Source organism: Athene cunicularia, assembly GCF_003259725.1.
Source record: "Athene cunicularia isolate RWA chromosome 1 unlocalized genomic scaffold, athCun1 chr1_part1, whole genome shotgun sequence".
In the NCBI taxonomy this organism is placed as follows: domain Eukaryota; kingdom Metazoa; phylum Chordata; class Aves; order Strigiformes; family Strigidae; genus Athene; species Athene cunicularia.
The window spans coordinates 125,478,294-125,504,497 of NW_020799091.1; the positions used below are offsets into that span (position 1 = coordinate 125,478,294).

General features: G+C 39.7%; 1 protein-coding gene across 1 annotated transcript in view; it reads right to left on the bottom strand.

Annotated features, from left to right (window-relative positions):
* POLQ (DNA polymerase theta) overlaps positions 1-26,204 on the bottom strand; it is a 53,981-nt gene that overhangs the window by 18,208 nt on the left and 9,569 nt on the right. The window contains exons 6-19 of the mRNA XM_026847125.1: positions 23,685-23,904; positions 21,229-21,373; positions 20,983-21,129; positions 19,692-19,904; positions 16,391-16,533; positions 14,150-14,354; positions 13,101-13,243; positions 10,549-10,742; positions 10,116-10,240; positions 8,398-8,641; positions 4,448-7,593; positions 3,282-3,425; positions 2,464-2,660; positions 770-1,010 (exon numbers count right to left, since the gene is read on the bottom strand). Coding sequence (XP_026702926.1) covers positions 770-1,010; positions 2,464-2,660; positions 3,282-3,425; positions 4,448-7,593; positions 8,398-8,641; positions 10,116-10,240; positions 10,549-10,742; positions 13,101-13,243; positions 14,150-14,354; positions 16,391-16,533; positions 19,692-19,904; positions 20,983-21,129; positions 21,229-21,373; positions 23,685-23,904 — 5,507 coding nt within the window. The remainder of the gene's footprint in view (positions 1-769; positions 1,011-2,463; positions 2,661-3,281; positions 3,426-4,447; positions 7,594-8,397; positions 8,642-10,115; positions 10,241-10,548; positions 10,743-13,100; positions 13,244-14,149; positions 14,355-16,390; positions 16,534-19,691; positions 19,905-20,982; positions 21,130-21,228; positions 21,374-23,684; positions 23,905-26,204) is intronic.

Below are 26,204 nucleotides of genomic sequence, written 5' to 3' on the forward strand. Positions count from 1 at the left end.
AAACCACAGATGTGTTTAATGTAAAGTTTTCTAGCTTGATACACCTTTATTCCACCATGCACATCTTTTAAAAATGTTCTAAAGTTTAGTTGTCACAATCATAAATGATGTAGTAAACTTGCAATAAAATACTTCAGTGAAACTGGACCCTAATCTTAGGCTTTGGATAAAATTTAGAGGAAACAACCATAAAGTCCACCAATAGGTATATGCTTTTCGGGGGGGTTGTTTGCTTGTTTTTAAACAGAGACAAGCACTCAGCAAATATTAGTGCAAACACACTGAATCCCACACTGTGGGATCACAAAAGTTTCACCGACACAACACATACATGGCCAACAGCGTACATGGGCAGTCCAAAAAGCAAGAAAACATCTGAGGATTTCAGGTATTGCTTCTGACAAGAAAATGAAAAAGCTTCTGAAAATGTTCATGAGCAACCATAGACAGACCCACAGGTCCCCTCAGAATGGCCAGGGTACTCACCTGGGAGGTAAAGATCTGCTTGGTTCAGAGACTCAAAATAGACTCTGCTATTGCCTTAACCAATGAACTAGGGGATATTTGGAATATAGTAATTAGATTTTGTTTTTGACAAAATAGATGAAAGTAAGTCCCCTCTTTTCTTTTAATAAATTAACATTTTGCCACAGAATATACTTAGATAAGAACTTCCGAATCTCCTCTCTATTCCACTGATCATTCAGCCTGTGGTAGCACAGCTCCCTTTACCCTCCATCTTTGCCCCAAGCAGAGGAGCTCTCTTTACCTGACAGATTTTCCTTCTGTAATTCATTATGCAGTTGGTTCATGACATTGAAGATAAGCACAGACTCTACTGCGGCTCTGTACCGCCCAGAATGATCTCCACTGGCACTAAGGCCCAGGCTCTGCACCCCTTGGCCGGTGCCTACCCCTTCCAGTAGAGGTAGCTCGTTGGGGAGAAAGTTAGTCACCATGTTGTGAAGTGTACGTTCCTTAGAGCCAGAATCAAGCAGCCAACATGCAACCTTAAAAAGGGAGACCTCCATGAGACCTTTTTTCCATTTTAGTCATAAAACAATGTAAATATTTAACTGGGGGTTAAAGCAAGGTTATAGCACAGATTATTTTTCTTGATTTGGCAGGCAGACTGGAATAACTTGCAGAGAAGTTACATGATTTCAGACAAAACCTTCAAGAGGGCGTAAGTCACTGAAAAAGCTTCATTCTCACCCAAAGTTAATTCTGCATAGTTGAAAACCTTATCCTCTGTCAACTAAACACATCTAGAAGTGCTGTCCTCAGGTTTTTTACGTTTATTAAAACCCAACACAAAGGGAATTAAATACGACAATCAAGATCAAAACATGTTTAATCTGAAAACCGACTTTGTGAAAATCAGAACTTGCTATTGATCTAGAACATTAGTCAAGCTGAGCTCTCCTATTTTTTTGCACATCCGCACTAGTACCAAGAATTCTGCAAGGCAAGTTTTATTCTCGGTAAGCCTCATACCTCCCACTGTCTTCAAAGCAATTTCACTTATAGATATATTCCAATTTCTTGTGTCAAAATAGGATGAGACACAGGGTTTCTGCATTGTCTCTGCCATATAAGCAGAAGGTAAAAACCATATGCATATACACAGGTGGGGAGGGGGTAATATGTGTGTGTAGGTATATATTCAAATATGCGTATGACTCCATTTAATACATGGAATAGTGCAGGGAAAGGTGTTACTGTTATTACTCTTTAATTTTATCCTAAAATTATGTATTGGTATGAAAAGCTAAGTTTGTCCTTGTGTTGAACACCTTAGCTACTTACCTGTAGATTTTAATATCACTTTGATGCTATTCAACCAATGTGTGACGCAAGCTTTAAAAATCAACACCAGAAATTTCTCTGAATCTAGAGCTTTTCCTAACGAGGACAAGAAGGTGCTTTTAGTGTTTCATTTGAGTTACAAATGGTACCCAAACCTTTTGAAATTACACGTAAACTTTGTTTTGAGAAAATAGCAGTAAGCAAGGTGGTCCATACAACACATAGCAGTAAATCATTTGCTTACAAAGTCTTCTGCTCTCAGAATTAATAATCTGACCACAAGCACTTCTGCCATTTTAGTCCCAAGCTGCTTCTAGCAACAAAACAAGAGTTCAGCCTTGTCTACTGGACGGGGTGAGATTTAAACTCATCCTCCCCACTCAAGCAATCAGTCATGAAAGATTACGGTGTTAACCTACCACTGAACCTTCTCCATTTGTCTTATAGGTGCCATGAACACACACAGCAAAAGAAACCTCCTCTAAATACTGTTTTAGACTTCTCACTGGAAGAAAATTTCCACTAAATCCCCTGACAGATGTGCATATTCAAATCTAAGAAACAGAAGTAAAGTTCCAGAAGGTACTCCTGTCTTTCCACCGGTGAGTTTAAGCTAGTAGTTTTACCCAATCTAAATTTCTTTATCCTGCAAACCTTTGGGTCTTCAAAATTTCCTTCCAAGGAGATGCCACAAGCCATCACCAGAGTCTTGTAGTGCTGAATGAAGTTATACATGACAAGTGACCGCTCCTGCTTGGGCTGCTTCTGCAGGTGCAGCTGCAGATGATACAGTCTCTCTGTTACAGACAGGTTTTTGTCCAAGGGTGGTGGTGCCAAACTCATACTGATTTCTAAGGCAGGAAATACAGGCAGAAATAATCATTTTTTACCCACTGCATGGTAAGAATGGCAAGAGAAAAATCTCGATGCAATCACATCAAGCACAAAATCTCCAGTTGGACTGTGAACAAATAACAATAATTCTACAGCAGTATTATATATCTTATCAAAGCAGACAAGGCTCCCAAAAGCAATATGTTGTCTGTACTACTAAACAAAGGAAGCCAGGAATCAAGCCCTAGCCATGAGCCTATGTAGCACAGACTGGGTTATGTTCAGCATTCAAGTGTCAAATTTGTTCTGGAGAGCAAAAATTGGAAAAGGTTGAAAGAGAAAAACAAGTAAACTAAAGAGAACATGGGAGTAAGCTAACATTTTAGCCATGTGCATGCTCAGCAATCCAGTGCTTCAGCCAATTACCCGGTCTTATTACATAGCAGCATTGATGTATCCATAGCAACATGTTCAAGGGTGTTCAACACTTAATATGCTGAATAATATGGCCAAGCCACTCCATCACACAGCTGAGCTGAGTTTGGGACACTCCAAACGCTTCCAAGAACCTATCTGCTGCAGGTAGTTTATTGAAACATAGTGTCATGTAACCCAGCACAGCCTGTCTGCTCACTTACCAGTCTGGTCTTGTAGCTGCTGCAAAGAGATATAGTAGGCATCTTTTCCACCCCAACATACTGCCAGTCCAACTACCAAGATGTCTTCACAGCCTTGGACAGGAAATCCATCATCTTTAACTTGCGTCCACTGAGGAGAACTTACTAAAGGAATAATTTTTAAGTTACAATTGTGAAATAGCCTCCATAACTACAGAAGGAAGAGTTTGGATCCCTAAAATTTAAATACATACAGTTGAGCTTAAATTTCTTAAAAGTTAATATATACCTTCATTTTTATTTATGAGAAGAAAAAACTGTGTTTCTTTGGGGGAAAAAAAAAAACAATCATGTTTAAAATAGCAAAACCTCTTAACTGAAACAACCACCCATATAGCATCCCTGCAAAACTCTTGCCTTTCCTAGGAATGTCTTCAAGAGTTGAGACAGAAATGTATTCCCTCCTTCCACTTTGAAAAACATTTCACATTTGTCTGTCAAAAATTTATTTTGATACTTAAGAATTTTTGTTGTTATGGCAATATGACAGCAAAGACTCTAACTCTGCTTAATCTTGGTATTTTAAAGGAAGAGTATGTTTATACAGCAGCAGCAGCAAACTGCAGCATATGAATACTTCTGTGGAAAAAAAAAAATGAAGCAATATTGCACCAACCCAGAGACTGATCTGAATTTCACACATGTATATATTGAACCAAATTCACTTTTTGCAAACTCAAAAATATTTAACATTGGTTCAGAGGCAATCCCTCAAATAACACTCCTCAGTGAAGACCCTGAACAATCTGTACATTTCACTGTTAAATATAGCATTGATTTTAAAATATACTAAAATCTGTTTATGACATGGAAAGATAACAATAAAGGGACAGCATAACACAGATCCATTTCAAAATTAGATACACAACGAGACGTTAAGAATATTCAGATGTTATCACAAGCTGCTAACCACTACTATCACCAAAGACCTACCAATGAAATGACGGATGCTAATTCTCTATCCACTACTAAGACTCAGCTCCTTTGCTTTACTGAGACTGACAATATTCAATCAGTATCAGTAATCTTCCTCCTTTTCTGCAAACCCTTTCCTTCTCCACTCCTGCTTTAAGCTGAAGATGCCACACTGCTGCTCACAAAACAATGTGCTGGAACACAGAACTGACCTTTTTTAAATTTGCCACCAATCGTTGATTTGGGAGACAAAAGACGTTTTGTTCTTTCACATGCCACTGAGATGGAGAATCTGCTTTGCTCCTTCCATTCTGCAAGAAAAGTCTGGAAAAGCGCTTTGTCACTTGCTACGTCAATAATAGTGAAACTTTCAGCACTTAAGGGAATGAGTGGTAAAACATCCTGAGACAGCTGCAGGGAAAAGCCTTGGTCTATAGTGGAATCATCTTTTATTTCATCAGTCTCAATTGGGTCTACACTCCCAAGATTGACCTGGAGTGTTTTTACCTGCTGCTCAGCATTGCCTTCGCTACTCTGATGCGGCTGAATCAGCTGCCCTTCATTCACGAAGGTGACTTGTCTCTTCCTCGCAGATTTCACAGAGAGCAAAGCAGAACTCTTGGAAAAAAGCTCTTTGGGAGGTGTTGGAGGAATAAATCCGTTATTACTATCTGGTGGAGGACAAGATGTTATGTTGCTTCCCTTCAGTGGAAGTGTTATGCAATCTGTTTTCTGAAGATCTGAGTTTTCCGTTTTATTTTCTTTAACCTTGACAGAGCTTTTAAAATCCTGGCAAGTGGGCAAAGGCTCTGGCTGACAACAGTCAGATTCAAAAACTGGATCTGGCTTTTGATTAACATTAGGAGCAACTAAGTTTCCTTTCAAACAGGAGTTTACTGAAACTTGTTCAGTGCCTGAGAGACTAGGCCATTTGTCTAATACATCCTGCAATCCTGGGCTTAGCTCAAACGAGAGGTCAGTCCACACCACTGGATGGATTTTCCTGTCTAAAGCTTGCTGGCTTCTCTGGAGCTTTTCAACTGGATCTCCTACTAAGTCTTTTGGTCTGGGGTCATTGTTACATATCCCCAGGTTTCTTAATCCTGACTGACCGTGAAATGTAGAAGGAAGATCTTCCAGAAAAGACGGGGAGTTTGCATGATCTAAAGCTTCAGCTATTAGATCAGAGAATGCTAAAGATCCATCGTTACACTGTGCAGGGTCCTCATGCTCTTTCTGATTGACACGGACATCAAATTTATTCTGAACAGGACTTAGGTTCTGCAAAAGGCCATCTGGAGGAAGCACAGCCTCTTGATTCTCCACGGGGTCCTTTCTGTCAGCTTCTGTGATGCAAGCAGCTGAAAGGTCGCTGGCATCACTGAAGCTATCATCAAACAGCAAGCTATCACTCATATTCAGGCTTCTCTCAGGGACAGGGTGACATTCTACTCGTACAATGTGGGAAAAAGGGGAGGTCGCTTTATTAAGGTCTTTAGATACACTGTCCACTTTCACTGAATTTTGGGTCTGGTAATCTTGTAGGAAACTGTGTAGCTGGGAGTCAGTCACTGAGAAATCGCTTTCTTTAAGGCAAGGTGCAGATTCTATTTCCTTTGCTACGGGCTGTAAATTAAGGCCTCCAGACTCCAAAACTTTATTACTGCAGTGCTGAGCTGTGTTTTTTGTAATGTTATTTGTTGTGATAAAACTCGATAAGCCCAGTTTCCTATCAGTAGCATTCTCAGTCCATGAAGTGCTTAGTTTCTTGGAGGTTTCCTGCTGTGGTATTGCTGCCAGCTCTGAACCTTGTATTCCCTGCTGCCCTGTGATTCCAGCTGCTCCCTCCTGTTTTATTATCATCTCAGTTTGAGTATCCAACTGAAAGCTGTCTTCGAAGCATCTAGAGTTGGAAAACAGATCAGAAGATGGACCATTCTGAATTGCATCATCTGCATTGCAAACACCTCTGGATTTTACTAGAGAGTCTTTCAAAAACTCCTTACAATGACAGCTGGCTTCCTGCAGTGCTTCAGTTTGTAACAATATTCCATTGTGCTTTCCACTCCCATTTTTGCCACCATTCTGAATCTGAATATAGCAGGATTTATCCACACCAGGAGAAAAATGCACAGGCTTCTGTATTCTGCTGCCACAATGGACATGTCCACTTCCAGAGCAGTTAACAGTTACATTACCATGATCTTTGTCTAAAGCCATCTGCCTCTTAGCAATCATCACCTCTGCACAGCTCGCATCTGTTTGCATTATATTAATTTTATTCTGCTTATCATCACTATTGCCATTTCTCTGTGTCCTAGCACTACCAGATATTATTAGACTTTTCACAATATTATGTGCCTCCACATTGATGTGTGGAGTGCCCTGCAATGTAACAGGTGCCTGAAAACATGCTCTCCCCTTAGGCATGCCTTCATTAGTGGTGGTAGGCTCTGTAAATAACCTTTCCATTTTATCTGTCCTCCCAAGATTAACTTGCCCCATCTGTACAGAATTTAAGACTTTATGAGTTACAGATCCTCTTTCCATAAATTCCTTATTATTTTGGTCTGAAGAAAAATTATCGGTAGAAACGGTGGGGTAGAAAGCAGGCAGCTTTTGTATGTCTATGCTAAGCATATTTGAGTTTTCAATAAGTGAACTCTGCAGTTTTGAAGCAGTATTTTTGTTTCTAGTCTGGTTTAAATGCATGTCTGTACTTTTTATCAATCTACAAGCTGAAGACTTTGTTCTCAATGTTGGTGATTTTCCTTGTTCAGTAGGGAGTTCTGGAATTGCTCTCCTGGAATCAGTCTTGGTTTTGACCAGAGAAATTCTTTCTATGTTTTCATTCTCTCTGCACATATTTGACCATTTTCTAGCACTGTACACAGTATCATCATTGCCTTCCTCTGCTCGAGCTTGTCTCTTGCCTGGGAGTTCACTCTCAAATCTGGAGTTTTCTGTACTACTGCTTAGTCGTCTTTTATATCCCTTTTCAATATTTGGTAAGTTTCCAGCCTCAGAATCAAGGCCATTACAATGTTGAACTGTGAACCCTTTTTTGTTTGACACCATCAAAGACTCAGAAGACTGCTCTCCTTTTGATCTATGTAGTCTGTCTTCCAGCTCTGACTCACTGCTGATCACAGAGGATGTATCAGTCTCGAGAAAAGACTCTGGGTTCCACCGCACTCCCATGAGTGCCAAATCCTGCTGGAGAAGTCCCCTGGCTTCCTCCACCATGAGGGAAGCTGCTTCTCTTTCGGTTAAGCCTTTCATTCCGGCCACCCAGATGCTGCGCGCAGTCCGACGCTCCTCTGCCGATTCTTCATCTTCATCCACAGCCCTACGAACACTACGGGCAAGGTGACAGACAGATGTAAACATTCATGCTGAAAACAACAAACAACACAAGGAGCTGGAACTATTCTGCTTTGTTCCTACTTCAATTAGCTTCACAGCTTCCTACCTTCACAGAAGCACTATATACAAAATATAATGCACTTAAAAGGAAATAACTATTATAGTTTTTTATATGTGGATTGATGTTGATGAAAGATATTACTAGCTGCATCCCCAGAAGCATTCCCAAGTTTCTGTGTCCAAACACGTACCCCACATGAATCCCAACTCCCTACTAGGGCAAGATCCAGGTCTGAATCAGTCCTCCTCCATGCACTGTTTTCCAAAGAAAGGAAACTTCAGGAGCATGAACCAGACAGGTGTCATGGCACAGTCCAACAAATACTCAATCAAGGAAGCTTGTCATTGCACTAACATGAAAATCGCAAGAGAATCTCAGATGATACACAGTAATAAATCATCAACTCATTTGATCATATGGAGGATCTGCCTTTCAGATCCTTTCAGCAGCAAAAGCTCTCCAGAAAGCACCAACAATTCACCAAGGACTTAACAGTACAGAGAAAAGAGGATTAAGAAGAAAATTTAGGTCTCATGAACTTATGCTGCAAATAAAAGATGCTTCTATTAATTTCAAAATATTCACAGAATGACTGTGATCAGTCTGACACCTACAAGTTATTTCTAACTAACGTCTGGCATGAAGTCCCAAAAGGTTGCCCTATTTTATTAAAGGTAACCCTTCACCTTACAAGCAAAATTCTTTACTTGACTTCTGGACTTACTGATTTCTCACCTTTTGAATGGTACTGAATTCTTCAGAGCAGTTGCCACATCATCAGGACTGGCTTTAGCAAGATCAGCCACGGTGACAAAGCCAGCGTTGTAAAGCGTCCTAGCACGCTGTGCATTCAGCAGAGACACTCGTACCAGGTCACAAAGCTCCCTATGAACCCCAAAAGTGAGGCGGCTCTGGAACTGAGAGAGCAACAGTTCCATGTTGTGCCAGCCCAGCCGATTACAGAAAACTGTTACCATTCCTGGAACAAAGAAGTTATATCAGTGTCTTAACTCTAGCTGCAGTTTTACCAAGCTGGATCCAATATTTTCTCCTCATCTGGATCAGAATTCACTTTACATTTCTCATTTTACCATTACATAGAGAAACTAACTCATGTTTTTTAGAACTACGACTAAGAGCTGGTCTCGCAGAACTCAATCTAGAATTAACTGGTTTATCAGTGAGGTAGAAATTCTGAATGACACTGCTTTTTCAAAGATGCTCATCTTGAAAGCGTCAAGCACATGCATATCTTGTAACAGGTGCCCTATGAACCAAAAACACTGAAGAAAAAGATGACAGAAAAAAGCAGTGATGAGAAGCACTAAGAAAAGCCACAGATCTTTGAGGAAAGCTAGCAGTGATGTCCATAAGAGCAGAGCTTGGCCTTCAGAACTTAGTTACTGAGAGCATCACAGGAGGTAGCAAAGCCTGATAAAGTTTACAACTGCAGTCCCCCTCCACAGGAGGAGGAAAAGAGCAAGGAAAAGACAGTGTCTTACTCAGAGATTGCATCTACAGAATATGAAAATAACTGAAAGACATGGCATCCCTCACTATTTTTACAGTGACTAGAGAATACAACTTTTATCATATCTCTTAACTATATGTCATGTCAACAGCTCGTTTTGCTTCTTAAATTGCTTTTGTGAAAATTATTAACACTGGGAATAGAGAATTATGAAACCACTACAACAAAAAGTTATTTATGCTACCAGAATTAAACTACTCTGCATCAGTTGGCGTGACCTTTTCATTTTGGGGCTTTGACTCATGCTGCAACCCACACATAGGGTTTCGCAAGTTGAGCTAAAACTGTCTTAAAAATTGAAGACCCACTTATGGAGTAATGGAGGACTTAGGCAACAGAAAAAAAAAAAATAAAATCTCAGTCACACGGTGGGCTGTTGCTTCTACCACCAACACAGCCCTCTTAAAGAAGTTAAGTTAAAGGTGACAGCTCTCTGACCTCTTGTCATCTGGTGATGAATGACCCAGAAACTGCTCACCCTGTTTTGAAAACTATGAGCTTATACTTTCTGGCCAATTAACTTTGCAACTAGGAGAAAGCCATGCTAAGGTCTTAGAGACCCAAACTTTTCCCATGCTGAAAGGTACTCTTTCCTGATAGAGCAAAGCTTCAGAATGGACTTGAACATATTTTCATACTTAGTATTGAACAAACTGTAGTCCTGCACAGTCCACAGATGATTTCTACAGACCTCAGCATGCTACAGCTCTGCTTGACTCCACTCAGCCGGCCCCCTTCCCACAGCATACTCTGTGGTTCCGTCTCAAAGCAGGGGCAACCACAGATTAAGCTATAAAGCTGGAAGTGGTTTCAGAAGACTGATTGTTGTTAGTACCACACTGTGGCTATCTTATCCCCATATCTGGAAGGAAAGAAAACAGAGTAGCCTAAGACTCAGGGATGTTTTGCCCAGAAAGCTCACCTGCAAAGGTGGCAGCAGATTGCTGCAAGGATTGAAGCTGGCCACGACTACAGCCATACTTCTTGGTCATATCCTTTAAAGGAACTTCACTGATTAAATCCAGAAGGGCAAGACTGGTGAAAAACCTGTAGAAGTACAGATGGAAATAAAATCATCATCCAGGGCACATTAGTGTTCATGGCAAAATGCACTGTGATAGCATAGGACAGAATGGTACTATAGCACAGCACACAAAAGAAACAGAGAAGATGGCTTCCAAAAACATCAGCACAATCATCTTATGCCAGCAGTGTTCTCAGTCCAGAGCAGATCAGGTCCAGGTTCTCCAAGATACGAGCTCATGCAGCAAGTGAGCCAGTTCCTGAAAAGAGACACAGAGCCTGCATACTCCACATGTCATAGTCTTTGCACACTCAGATGCATTTGTGGCTACCTTTTGTGGATGGCCATTTGTCTGTGCTGTTTCTCTGTTTTAGCTATGATTTTGCCCTTTACAGAGCGAGCCAGAAAGCCTTCTTCAATCCCCACCAGCTCAGCCACACGCTTCATTGAGGCAGGCAGCTTCTCCCATAAGCAGAAAAACTGGTACCAATCAATTGTGGTCCACTCCTCATACACTGGGGTGACCTAAAGAAAAGAAGAAAATGCAAAAAAACTATTTCAGAGAAACAAACAGAACAGAGCTCCGGGTAAACAAAAATACAGCCTAGAGAATATGGTTAGAGCATCCTACACACTATTCAGAGGCACTGACTCATAGCCATGTACACCGAAGAAAGTAAAAGCTCTTCTAACCTAGTTTTTTTAGTATTTGTACTGATGAGATCTGACTCATACGGCTACTCTGATGATTAAACAATTTGGCATCTTTGTCAGATTACTCCCTAAATCCAAGCCACTACAAGATTTTTAAGCTGCATCTTTATTCTTCTTTAACAAAACAGAACTTTATTCTTTTTTTAACAAAACTGACAGATATCTATCAACCTCTTAAAACCACTAACAGCCACACTAACCACTGCCATGGCACCTGATCAAGCAGGAGGGAACATATATTTTGCCAGAACTCACTGAAGTTTTAATTTACCCAGAGTACAAGAAATCTCAGTTTTTATTAACACTAACAGGAAAAAGCCATCCAGAGCATTCATGCACTTTTAGACAGAAAACCAATTCTGTTATCGTTCAGTCAGCACAGAGTCAGTTTCAGTATCAGGAGATAAAATGTCTTTGCCTTTATCAATATACTGCAAGATTAATTATTTTGAAATAACAGTTGTTCGGGAGCACTGAACATAACACAGAATACCAGATGCCTACGCAGTTGTAAATCATCCATGTCCCTTCATCTGCCAAGAAGAACAAGAGTTATTAAGGTGGGGGATTGTCTTTTGTTGGGTTTTTGTTTGTGTTGTGAGGGGTTTTTTTCTTTAAAAAAAACTCTTCCTAGCCTAGCAAATATTTTTTTGTTTTAATCAGCTTTCCTAAAATACCAGGTCTTGGAATTCAGTTTCATATTTGTACAAGTAAAAAATTCAATCCTAAGGGAATTAAAAAGCATTATAGCAGAAAATATCTCTGTAGTCCATAAGGAACAAATGGAGAACAATTCTTTAAAATGAAGAAAAGCCACCAAAATGAAACAAACCTTTGGCCTTGAAAATGAACAGATTTGCAAGGAAGTGTTTTAGGCTAGCTTAATGGAACAGAATCTTAAAAACGATTTTTTCAACAGTGTATTTGACTTAAAATAACATGAGACCAGCTGCTGCAATTAAAAACTACAGGGTAAAAAAAAAAAAATATATTGCCATTGCTGTGTTTACATCAGAACACAAACAAAATTCATCTTTTTTTTTTTTTTTTTTCTGTTTTGGAGATGCAAACAGTAAAGAAATTCACTGGTGCATGACACAAAACAGTCCACTTTGCCTAGTATAAATAGAACAAAATATTATGTGGTCCTCTGAAACAGAGATATTGGTACATATGGGACACTAGTAGATCAAAAAAAACCCACCCTTACCAGTAACAGCCAATAACTAGGTTAATGATGATGGCAGGCAGAGACAGGCACCCGACAGGCACCCTCAATCTCTTGCCTTCCCCTTGTCCCCTAGCTCAAAAACTCTTGTAACCACAAGCATATTCTCCCTGGAGTGAACTTTTTTTTAAGTTCAAGATGTTCAGATTTTGCCTTTGATTTATCAGTCTGGTAAAGAAAATACACTTTATACTTAAGGAGTTTAAAGACAACTGTGAAATTTTGGAGGATGATTGCCTCTGGCAGCCATGCATCCTAAGATGTTTACTGCAACTTCATCTTGATTCCTCACTAATTTTCACAGGCTCATGACTTCCTCTCCAAAGGTTTTAAATAGCATTCCTTAGCTTTTTTAAGCGTATGTGCACACAAAACTTGACAAAGTTCGGGACACTTTCCCCTCAAAAGATTTATCATGCCCCTTCCTTTAGCCTTGGCAGCATCACCAGACAAGTGAACTAAATCAGAGGTTAATTTCATTGTTACTGTACCAAAGAAAAGCCCACCCATAGAAAGCCATGTAGCTTTCTGAGGCTTTCTGTAGGCGAAACAGATGCTAAAAGCTCAAAAGTGTTCAAAAGTAATCTGAGACGCAGCCTGCTGATCCCAAACACACAACAATTTGTTTCATCAGCTTCAGGTGTCTCAGAAAAATTACCATTATCCTACACCAAAAACTTAGAGAGTTCTGAAATCTTTTGACGTCAGGAGTGACAACAATGGGTACATGGACAAGCAGCACCTGCCTACACAATGGACACTATGAGAACAGACTAGTTCTGAAGAACATTCAATTTAGAATCTTTTCTTCATGAAGGATGAGCTAAGTGAAACACAAAGAATTCTGCATTCATGGAGCCCTCAGGAACTCTGCATTGTGCTTTCTCTCCTTTCCTTAGCTTTGGCAGCACAAAATACAAAACACAGAATGAGGAACCTACCAAATAGACAATATGCAGATCATTCTCCAGAACAAAGCTTTTCATAGCTCGTTGCAGGTCAGCAAAGATTTCCATAGCTTCAGTTGGTGAAAGAGAAGAGGAAAGAGTAGCTGAGCCAAGATGTGTTGGATGATAAACCTTTCCTGTTTAAAAACCAAAAACCAAAACAAAACAACCAAAAAAACAGAGAAACATTTAAGTGCAATTTTATATCTCATTTTCAGGTTGCAATGTATTTTATAGATATCAGTACTACTAACTTTTCTCAACTGCTTTTTCAAGAAGAAATAGCATATATTTCTCCATTCTGAAGACAGAAAAATGGAAATAATAAAAGGTTTAGATTTGCCTAAGTCTACATTAGCATTTTTCAGAGGCCAGATCACGAGCTTGGATTCCACTAAGTACTTAGACTAACAGTTGTGATAGATATTTGAACAATAACCACTAGAATCTGATCTGCCATCCTGCCTAGGAGTTATCATTTTGAGTATTTCTTTCTTCGGAACATCAAATATCTTCTATGATCTTTTCTTAAAAAGGAGATACAAATTAACCCGCAATGGGTATTCTTACTATTACTTTTGGAGTCTCATCCTTAGCCACTGTAAGAGACAAAATCAGGAAAAAGTGCAACCATGTACACCAAGCAGTTCTAGAAGAGACTTGCACTCTCTCAGAATGTACTGGTTGTTCTTCAAAAAGATAAAAAAACATAGTCTCCAGTTAACATGCACAAATCCTGTAGTTAAAAAGTATGCCTTGTTTAAAGATATTTTGGAAATTTCTAGACTAGGAGGCATCAGTCTTAGAGGTGATGTGCAGAGAGAGGCCTTCCAAGAACATGTGCATGCAAACAAAAGTTAAAGCAGGTATAAAGACACCCTCCAGAAAGCAAAAAATCCTTGATACACACGAATCTTTAAAATTCAAAACAAAAATGCACAGAAGTTCTCATTATAAAGTTACATTGAACATCTACCCAGCTGTAGAAGATTTGCCAATTCTAAACAGATAACTGCAATCACTGGGAAGAACACCAGCGTTACCTTTTGCATCACTGCTGGAGTCCAGAACCTGAATGAATTCATTGTCCAGCAACCATGCCACACAAGCCTCAGTAGGTCCAGTCTGTGCATTGTCTTGTGCTTTCTCACTTCCCCCTTTTCTTTCTTTCAAGCTGGATGCAAGAAGAGTGCAGGAAGCATAGGTCTGCACATCATCTGGGGTGTTGGCCACTCCCCCCACTATGATCTGTTGAAGAAAACTACTTGTTCATATTTGCAGAGAAACAGTAGGAGGGAACATCAGATCAGAGAAACAAAGAGACTGATCCATCAGATATCTAAGTTTTAAAGAACCAGTATGACAGGGGAACATGAGGCAAAACAGCTCTTCTCAAAACAACCTTTAAGGACTTTCCTTGGCAAGAAATTAGACAACGTAGGTAGAAGTAAGAGGTCTAAGCTATGGGAAAGAATGAATTATAAAATCTTATTTTAAGAGCAGACATGCACATAGTAGCAATTTAAGTTTGAGACTAGCCCTAGGCATTTTGTTTAGTCAATGCTCAGAAATAGCGTGGCCAGCAGGAACAGGGAAGGGATCTGACCCCTGTACTCAGCACTGGTGAGGCCACGCCTCGATGAGTGGGTTCATTTTGGGGCCCCTCACTCCTAAAAGGACAATGAATGACTCCAGCGTGTCCAGAGAAGGGCAACGGAGCTGGTGCAGGGTCTGGAGCACAGGTCTGATGGGGAGCAGCTGAGGGAACTGGGGGGGTTTAGTCTGGAGAAGAGGAGGCTGAGGGGAGACCTCCTGGCCCTCTACAACTCCCTGACCGGAGGGTGCAGAGAGGGGGGATGAGTCTCTGTAACCAAGGAACAAGCAACAGGACAAGAGGGAATGGCCTCAAGCTGCGCCAGGGCAGGGTCAGACTGGCTCTTAGGAAGTATTTCTTTGCAGAAGGGGCTGTTGGGCATTGGAATGGGCTGCCCAGGGCAGGGGGGGAGTCCCCATCCCTGGAGGGGTTGAAGAGTCGGGTTGACCCAGCACTGAGGGATCTGGTGGAGTTGGGAATAGTCAATGTTAGGTTAGTGGTTGGACTGGATGATCTTCAAGGTATTTTCCAGCCTAGACAATTCTGTGATTCTGTGAAATTCTTTTAAAAGGTTAGAACACAAAGTATAATTTTCTGAAGATAAAAAGCAAACCAGGAGGAAGAGTTCTCCTAAGGTTCTTCACGATACTGAAATTTTCTCTTAATAAATGTGAACACTACACCCCCCCATTGTTGTTTTCCTGACTGTGATTTTTTTTTCCCTTGGATTTTCTTTTCATCTTGTTTTTCACATAACTACTTTTTCCTTATAAGTCATTTCCATGCATGTGTCTCCCTTAAGATAGCAAGGTGCTTAAATAAAGAATTTCTGTAATGGTTTCAATGGATTTATTCCATGCTGTAAAGGAACACCACCAGAAAGGAGCCCCCACATTTTAAACAGCACCTATGTAGAAAATTGTATTTAGAAATTCCATCGGTCTGCTAAAAATTCAAAATCTACAGAATCACAAACATGTTCTATGTACCACAGAAGGCAGTTTTCACAAGACAGCAGGAGTAGTACAGCAAACAAACTGTATTTAAAAGAGCCTAAGCTCAGTTCAAGCCCAAAAGCAACTCTGGAAAAGGACATAAGCTCACCTATGTGGAATAACAAACTTTTGGTCCTTTTTACTCCTGTAGGAACCATAGAGGAGGGCAGGCTAGAGGGACAGAATTGGGTACTATACCTGCTTGTTTGTTCACCAAAAATGTATTCACAAAATTTTAGTCATTTCTGTGCAAAAGAGGTAGATAAATTGAGAGGGGAAATAAGGGACCCTACAAGGTTTTAGCAATGTCATTATGGCCCAATTCAGTCTACCAAGCCTCTGGGATCAGTAATTTACAAGTATCTCTCAGTTAAAACTGTCAGGTGACACACAAAGTTTAAGAATGACATTTCTGCCTGCAGTTTGAATATATCTAAATACCAAAGCAAAGTTTACTAACCCTTGTTTGAGTGCACTCATGCCCTAATCTGCAGCAAGCAGAGACTGAAACACACCAAAAAAAATGCTGAATACTGAAGCAAGCTGGCAGACCCTCTTCCAAAGCTGCTTGGGTTGTCAAGGGAGGAAACAGAAGAAAAAGTGCACAGAAAACATTTGATGGTGTCACAAAAGAAACCATCCTACAATCACAAGAATGCAAGTACAATTCTAATCCCTCTCCATGTGTACTGTACCTCAAGTATTGCTCTTTTCATGCTAGAAGCAACACCTTCCCCGTCTCTTCTAAGCAAACAACTGCAAACAGGCTTGAGAGATCCCTGAAGGAGAGCAGAACCCTTTGATCTTTCTGAAGGTTTGCAAACTAAAATGCTCTCACCTGTAGGAAAAGGAAAAACAAACACACACAAAAAACAGGAAAAAAAATTAATGACCTTAGTATTGCATATTAGCACTGTAATAGCTACATACAGTTCACCAAGGACATATTATTGGAATGGAAAACTGTAGGTATTTTTGAAAAAGCTGAATAAGACAGAAAAACCTTTGGAACCTTGAACAGTGTATATCCATTGCTACATAACAACTCCACAGATGCATAATACTTAAGAATTAAAAGCAGAGCAAACTTCAAAGTTAATTAGGCTGGTCAGGGTCTTGACAAATCAGCTAAGGAGTTTCCACAGCTTCTCTGTGCATCTTCTTTGCCTGCTGTGGAATTGACTGGAATTATAATATACAGTGGCTCCAATTCTTCTTCTGCACTACATTAATAAACTGAGAAGAGTCTCAAAAGCAAGAAGAAAACATAAAAGTTGCATAGCACTTTGACAGCTTGTGTTAACACCCAAAATGAAATAACACAAAGTAATTCAGAAATCCAAAGTTATTAATATAAGTAAAGAAGAAGTTTCACTTATGCATATACATACACAAAAAAAATCTTAAGTATTTTGAATGGCTTCCACTGAAATACACCCAAATATACTTTATCTTAAAATTCTCTATCAGACATTGTTAGGTTAATCCCTCACTAGTGAAATTCTGTGGGAGACAAAAAAGGTCCCAGAGCCATAAAAAAAAAAAAAGAGCCAATTGCTTTAAGGAGATATTAGTACAGACACTATCCATGCAAAATGCAGTGGTCACATAAAGGAGATTTTTTTTTTTAACAAAGCCATTCCAGAGAAACTAGGTCCCTGGGAGACCTAGATAGTTACAAGCTTTGCCAGTTGGCACAATATAAATTATGGGTAAGACAATCTTGCCTTTGACTAAGAAGAGAGCATTAGATTTGGATTAGTTGTACAGTAAATATCATAATAGGTTTATGATAACTTGTTAAGATTTGAGTGCATGCAGTCTGGACATCATGGTAATTTTGGTATGGGTATCTTTGTAAGATCCTAGGAATGTTAAGTTATGATAAAACTGTAGCTGTAGTAATGCTGCAGCAATTAGCAAATCCAGAGGTAATGAAAACACAACTGCACTTAAATTTGATTAACAGAATAAATACCACAAATACAGCATTGGTGAGTAACTGCATACAGCTTAAACATGATTACGTAAATGAATTACAGGATCAAAGTCACACTCAGGGGATGTGCCTCTAGGATTTTTTTTTTGTTGTTCTGCCGGGTGAAATTCTTGACATCTGTTGACCATGTACTTTTGCCAGTGCTGAGAGTACAGGAGATAAACTGTAAGCAGTGTTTTATGAAAGCAAAGCTTATTTTGATTTTAGCAATAAAGAACATCCATGCATTTCATTTTTGGGTTCTGATGTGACCTACAATTCCCTCTGAAAACTTTGACTCTTCAGTGTGATAAATCTAACAGAAGACAGGTATCCACTTGGTTCTACATTATCTCACAGTCATTCAAGACTTGGGGGAAACCTTTTCCCAAGATACCACTGAGAACTTAAAGCCAATAATTGCAACCTAGTAAACAGTAAAAAAAAAAAAAAGGAACTAAAGAAATTATTGAACCACATTTCAGATAAGAGGGGAAGTCTAGGTTAGCGTCAGACTAGACAAACACCAGAAGACTCTGGCTATTTAGGCATAAGACTCATTAAAAGCAAAAAAGGCCTTCTATTGTATTTCTAGTTTTTGTTCAGCAATATTGAACTGCTCTACCTATTCCACCTTGGGAACATGAGTTTTGATGAATGCAAAAATAATCCAATTTCATTTTCTAAAATTATGGGTTTAGATTTCCATCAAATCAGAAAAAAAAAAATTCAAATTCAAAACGGAGACAATTCAACACTACAATGTTGGGAGGGGAGAAGGAAATCAACCCAACAGCATTTATCTTCTGTCTGTCAGCTGAATTTCATATCCACATTTTTTCCAGCTGAAGTTGCTGTCGTCCAGCCTCCCTACTCTGAAAGAGTAGCAGCTGGTAATGTAGCTTTATGTTCTCATCCAAAAGACTCTGCAGAGTGGAAAAAAAATGGTACATTCATGAAGCTCATCAGCATAAAATCAACTGCTTACTGTGCAAAACACAGCCACATCAGAACTGTCACAAAAGGGTACTAATTATTGTAACTTGAAGGGGGGAAAAAAAAGGAAATTTCAAGGAATAATGTAATTTTACACCTGCTAGCTACACTCAAATGACAAAGTCTGGAAAATTTCAAAATACAGCATGCAGCTGCCCTTTTCTTGAACACACAGGGATAGCTCACAGAGATATAGGTCGCAAAATGCTCTGTTGCTATGCTACTCCGGCAAAAATAGAAAGTTAAATGTAAGAACAGTCTGCTTACATAGGGTTCCAGCAAGCACCAATCAAACCATCAGGAGGGCAAATCTCACTTCCCCCTTCTGCTGAACTTCTTATTTTCTACTGTGTTTATACCAGTACAATATAATTTTTCCAAATATCATCCATGAAGATATATTTCCATTGCAAGTTAAAGTAACAGGCAGTATTATTTTGTTGAACATCAATCAGTGCTGCTGACAGACACCATATTATGTATGAACTACTGTTCATATTTCCCTGTCTCTGACACATTACTACTTTCAAGATCCATAAAAGTTATGGTTAAACTTATTGGAAGTTTAATAAATCCAAATCAGAACTTCAGACAACAGAAGTTTGTCAAATTAAGGTTGGAGACTTTAAATGCATTCCTTACATTTTAGGCCTGTCCAATAAGAGTTTACTGTAAATTTTCTCACTAAAACTGTAAATGCTTTAGTAAACCAACCATGGATCACAGAATTAAGGCAAATGAACAACACGGCCTTAGAAGCTAAACAAGAATTACAAGGAGAAAACGGTCCATTCCTGAAGTAACTGACGTGTAAATACCAAAGTAAGTCTCATGCAGTTTAAAGAATCCCCTGGGAATTACAATTTTTACTCCATTAATACCAAACAAATTCATCTTGATTAACTTAATCATACTGAATACCAAAGGAATTCATCATGATTAGTCACTAATTGCAAAGCACTGCCCTGGATTTAATCAGGTTAACACCATTCTTAGAGAATGTTAATAAAGCCTCTGCCTACCCTCTGTGTCTACTCCTTTCCTGCCAGCCCTTCCAGCCATCTGCTTGTAAGTGAGAATGTCCAGCAGTTTGCCACCAAACATGGGAGTTCGTATAATTACTCGGCGTGCAGGCAGATTGACTCCAGATGAGAGCGTGGAGGTTGCTGCTAGGACTCTAATCAAGCCCTGGCGAAAGGCTCCTTCAATGATGTCCCGTTCATCAAAAGTAAGACCTGGGGAGAGATTACTTTTAGCAAGCCTAGTAATAGTGAGACTGCATTTAAGCGCTAATAATATTACTGTCAAGCAAGGGGAAGAACAAACAAACTTAATGAAAATTCGCCATTCAGTGTTAGGAACTAGACTCTCAACACTACCTCAGTTAACATCTTTTGAACCATAAGTGAAGCAAAATGTCACCATTAAGTTTTTATTATTCAATTGGCAGTAATAATTATAAATTAGCTTTTCTGAGGTGCTTGTACACATTGTAGCAAGATGAACAATTATTTACTATGCATCTACAAGCAGTCAAGTAAAGAAAGAAAGAAAATAAAAAGAAGAAAACTGGATGTAACACACAGTAAGGAACCAGAATTTAGTCATTCGCCGTCCTGACTCTGGAATCCTTCTTATTTCCATTCTAGATTACAGGTCTAATATGTATCTTTCCACATTCCTTTGAAGGCTTCAAGCCAATTTTATTCTTGAGAAAGAAACCCACACTCTATAAGCATTTGGAATCATTCCCCCAACATATTCAACACCACAGCTACTGTTCTCTCTTCCAGCGTCAGTCCCTTCTCTCAGTGGATCAACAGGTGACACACGCTATTACCTACTTAAGTAAGAAATAAAAGATCTAGCCAGAAGCATTGCAGCACATGCTCCTTTTATTTTTATGTTCATTGTTATACTACCTTTATTTACCCATCTATTTCAGTATCAAGTTGAGGAAAATTGCTCTAAAATACTCTGTCAGCTTTAGGGACAACTTGAAAATCCTTGGGCTGCAAATCAACTAATTTTTCAGGCATTTCACCAAAAAAAATTTAAATTGTATTCTAAAAGTTGCTGTTACCCAACAGAACAGAGAGAAGATTTATCATAACAATTAGTGAATTAAAGTCTTCAGCCACAATAAAATAATTTCAAGTTTACCTCTAACTGTGAGATTCTCAAAACAATTTAATTCGGTCATAAACTACAGGAGGCTTCAAAAAGTAAAGGGTAAATTGCTGCTAACTACAGCAAAAAGAACTGACGTGCCTTGACCATTAGAGAATTCAAGACTGATATATTCAGGAGTACCTGCATGATGAAATGCCACTCCCCATGGCAAAGTACGTTGGAGCACAGAGTCCAGGCCTGAGATAGAATGCTTTAGCTGATCCAGAACCTCACTGATCCCTTCTGTGTCCACAACAACTGGGGCAAGGGCTGAGTTTTTTGCAGAACCTTGAGAGAGAGAAAATATTTTTATAGTTTCTACTAAAAATAATTTTCATTAAAGACACTGTGCATACTACAGTCTTCTATTAACTACTTTTCTCTTACTCTCAGCCTGTTGCAAACTGTGGAATTCCCTGGCAATGATGTCTGCCAGCTTCTCACACCAGTTCTTGGATGGACAGAAGAGCAGGACTGAATGGCCATCACAAACAGTCTCGTAACACAGGCTCACAACATGGTCTTCATCTCCCTGAATTGAGACAAAATATTTTCAGTGCACTCTCACACTGAATGGGGTTTGTAAATGTTGTCATTCCTCTGCGTGACAGAAGGAATCTTCTACTTCAAGTCAGAAAGAGAAGCAAACAAAAAAGATGGCGCACTGTTATCTTAGTTTCCGTCTTGCTTTAGGAAGTCCAAGCACTAGTATGACCACATTGTTAAGGACAGTCCTAGACCTACCCGTGAATAAATCTAAGGTTTTACGTCTTGCTTTCATAAATCTGTTTCTAAATGAAGGCCACTGTGGTGGTTTAAGCTCTGCTGGGACCGGAGACCAGGTTGCCATTGTCCCTCCCCCACCCTCAGCTGGTCGGGCTGGAAGTGAGGCACAAACCCCGGGTTAAAATAAGAAGAAATTTAATACAACAGTGTAATAGGCAACCTGAACAACAACAGTAGTAATGATAACAACAATAAACAGCAATAACAGTAAACAAGACAAAAGATATACAGAGAAATACCACAAATGGTTATGGAACAAGCCCGCCCTGTGCTCCCCGCCACCAAAGCTACAAAGGAAGAAGTTCCCACGCTCCCATGCCCAGACCTGACATCAGCATGGTATGAATAACCCGCCTGGAGATCCCTTCCCCCTTCTCTGCTGGGGAAACTTAACCCTATCCTAGCTGAACCAGGACAGCCACACAGTGCAGAAACAAATCTCTGTAACCTCTATGTCATGGCTAACAGCAGTGGGGAAGAACTAGGAAGAGCCCCAGGGAAAAACATCCCTCTACAGTAACTAAGGAAGACTTATCAACTAGGATATCTGAAATAAAAGCAAGATGTAGTAGTCTAAGAGCATCCCCAACAAGAGGCACCCAGCAAGCACTGCTGACCAAGGACCACAGGTGTTAAGAGCAGGGTGGAAGGCTTTCATGGATACTTATATAGATGTGCATGCAAAACCCTGCTGTTAATAGCTTGCCTTTTTGGTTTTAAGATCCTAAGAGAGTTCCTGCAACTGATCTGTTTCGCTTGGCTAAGCCAGATTCTCTTCCAGCAAGCAGGCCAAAGGAGGAAGAGAAAAACAGGTAGGCATGCAGTAAAAAATAAAAAGCTTAAAATGCAAATGAAAATGGGACCAAATGGCAGGAACTGCATATACACATCAAAAGCTCAGTAAGGATTCAGCCAAATTCAGCAGAAGTGGTGAGGTCATCAAGTTCCATTTCCTAGTCCAGTCTGAGAACAGAGGTCTGAAGGTCCAGCAACAGATTTCAAGCCCAAGAGGATCAGCTGGTCTTATAAAATAAGCCAACTCCCTTAAACTGTTGAGTCATGAGCCTCGTTAAGTTCTTCCTCTCACTTAATCTAGTGCCCATACAAAGCAACTACTTCAAAAGATATGCAGAAAAGGAGATGCAACATCATCTTCTCAATACAACCACATAAAAACAAGCTTCTGGATATTCTTGTCACCAGCATTTCTTCTGTTTCCGGGATCCTTTTTCTTTACTGTGCCACCATGCTACTGATAATAGAACGTTTGCACACAAGGAGAACTGGGTGCAAAATATTCCAAAATATTTCTGGCACTGAGCCTATATTGTCCAACTATACTAGTATTACACAGAGCAGCTGAAAGGACTGAGGAGAGAATTAATCTTTCAAAGACTCCACAGAAAAGGAACCTACAAGTAAGTGCAAATTTCCCATTTCTACCCATTTAGTTCTTCCAAATCATTATAGTACATCACCTTTAATTTTTCACATGCTTTTCAAGTGCACAAAGGACTAAATACTGAAAACAGATTCAGAAGAATCAGGATGGATATCTGCCTTAAAATCACTGACAAAATTAGATCATTTAAGAGTATAACATAAGCAGGTTCAATACCAGGTTTTAATGAAAATATATTCTCCCAATGATTAATGCAAATTCCTTGGACTAACCAGCAAATACTTTTAATTTATGAAAATGAAGTAGATTCCAGGATACAAGTTAGGGCGGTGGGTAAAGGGAGAATCAAATTTTTTATACCTGTCAAGTATTCAGAAACAAGGTAACTGCAAAGTCAATTTTGTCTTCAAGTCAGATTCAAGAAACTTTAAGAACTTCATGAGTGTAAGTGTGGTTTGTTTTCTTTTTTATTTAAATCAGAAGACAAAAAAATGAATTTTGTTCTCTGTTAGAGCATACCATCTATGAAGTAAACAATGAAATCGGGAATGTCATCTATTAAAAAAAAAAAAATTAAAACATTCCACTAGCTGTCTTTTTAATTTTAGCTGTAAAAAAGGTGTTATCCCAAAGCCACTGCTCAGAGTTTTGTTACCTTTAGTCGAAGCTTGGGCTGGAATTCTCGCACTAAATTCATGGAGGAGTCATAAATGTTGCTGCCAATTTTCACCCACTCCTTGAGCGGCACAGGGCGAAAATCCGTACAGTATAGCTCTGCATCTAACCATGAGGCTAGAAGTCCCAAGTTAGGGAGAGTAGCACTCATGCCTATTACCTGTATCCCACCAAAACCAGGACTGGTCATCTTCACCTGTCTGGAAGTGATTAAAAGAAAATGAAAGTTAGTGACAACACAGGCTACTGTTCTGGAAAACAGGATTCAGAAAAACTAATTCAAGCTACTGCCTTTCAGACTCTAAAGTGCAAAGGTATTCTTTTCAAGTTCTTGAAAAAGAAACAAGCCATACTCTACTCTTAGCAAACACAACATCAGGTTATGCATTGATAACAAGACACTTCAACTTTTTATCATTTTTAACCTAAACTTTAAGCTTCTTTGGGTAACAAAGGCCATAAACTGAATGCAGATTTGGAGAAATTGAAAACAAATAAATAAATCGACCAACTATTTCCTTGACATTAACAAAAACATGGAAATAAAGGAACGGTCCAGTCTCCACTGCAGTCTTTCTAAGCTTAAATGCCCTAATTAAAACACTTCCATTTATTTCAGTTTCAGGACAAATAATACTAGAATAAGGTCTTCCTAGAGCTGGGAACCAAAGCCCTTAGTTCAGCAAAAAAGAAAGCCGCTTCAGTTCTTTAAGTGCTGAACAGTGCTGCCTTCCACTAAAGGCAGTAAGTAATAGACTCTTAACAGACCTTATAACCCAAACCACTAATTTAGATACCCAGATGTATATTTTAATTCAGGCTTTTACATCCACACAATAGGGGCTTTTTAATACTCCTAAGACTACTCATTTACATTGCACTGAGCCACAAATTGAGACTTTATAAAATAAAAAGGTCTGACAAATCAATGTGAGCTCAGAAAGAGCCTGAATCTGCTTAGAAGATCCTGGTAATCCTCGCAAAGACAAGATAGAGGAAACAAGACTACCCAGAAGCTAGAGTAAAAAAAGCCAGTCACTGACGAGACAGAAATAAGAAAGATGTAGAGAGGCAGACTCCCTCTTACCCAAGCTCTTCAAGCACTTGCTAGTACAGCTCCTGCCACCTAGGTTGCACATTTCTCCCCATAAAGCAACTTTTGGCCTCTTCTTCCCCTAAAAAGCAACTTTTGACCTTCAAGGATTAAAAATGTTCCAGCTCCACAACACACTCTGACTGGGGAAGAGACAAAGCTGCTGCAGGATTTTTGCTGGGTCTGCAAAAGCTGCATGGAGAAGCAAGGGCACCCATGCTGACAACGGCCATTGGAGAATGTTCTCTTGGTGCAAAGACACAGCCTTATACTTCAGTGGATGTCCAGCTAACCATGTAAAAAGCTCTTAAAAGCACTGGTCATTCTGATAATTGATCAGGCTGGACTGTGTTTAAAGAATTTGGATAAAGGGGCTCCCATTAAATAACAGGAAAAAAAGCACAAGAGACTTGGGAGAACATTTGAGAGAAAATGTGGTCTTGAACTCCATGAATCTCAAGTGGATTCTGAAACAAAAATAGCAGCCACCTCTTTCATGTCAGTAAGTTGTACAAGGAACCACTGTCAACTTGACCATGATGGAGAGATGGAAAATCTGGGCCCTAGCACCTATACAGCAAAGGCTGAAGTACTGTCTCCCCGGGAACATTCCTTGATGCATCTGTCCCTTTTTCCCCAACAAATGTTTTCTCCTTCTTGCTTCTTCAATGCAAGGGAGGGAAGCAGAGTGTGCAGCACCTCTGCTGCAGCTATGTGACAAGCCAAGCTAAAAGGAGTGGCAAAGCCCCTCATGCTGCTCTGAAGTACACTGGCTTTCAGGACTTAATGGGAGAATATGAAAAAAAGTCAGAGGTGTTTAGACCCAGAACACTGCTGGATACTGGAAAACAGGATGGGAAACACAGGCTAAAATGTCTGGTGGAGAGCCAATGTAGAAATGGCAGTTCCTACAGAACTAAACAGGTAGTCTGTGCTTAGCCCAGCACTGGTACGACTCACAAGATGGGAAGCAGCAGACAAAACTGGCAAAATATGTGTTTTGGTGCAAAGGGAACCGTTGATTTTAACTCTTCTCTCAGCACCATCAATAAAGATTAAGATTGATACACCATCTCCACCATTTGCCTTTGTCTATCTATGTTCAGGAACTGTGGAACTGCTGGACAGTTTGGTGCTGGGGATCTAGATACAGAATTCTTAAAAGCCTCTAAAACTACTCTTAAATATCTAATCTGTTCCCCAGTGCCCAATCAGTTGTGCTAAAGGCAGGAAACCACACAATCACTAGGCTATTGCATGTTATAAGCAAAACCACAGATCGCCCTGAGCAGTGCTAACTACTGACACAACCTCTTAAGTCTTCTGATCAATTCACCATTGACAAGGTAACAGCATGCCCAGTCTTCCACAATACCTGAACACTTCAGTAGGATAAACACCCCATCC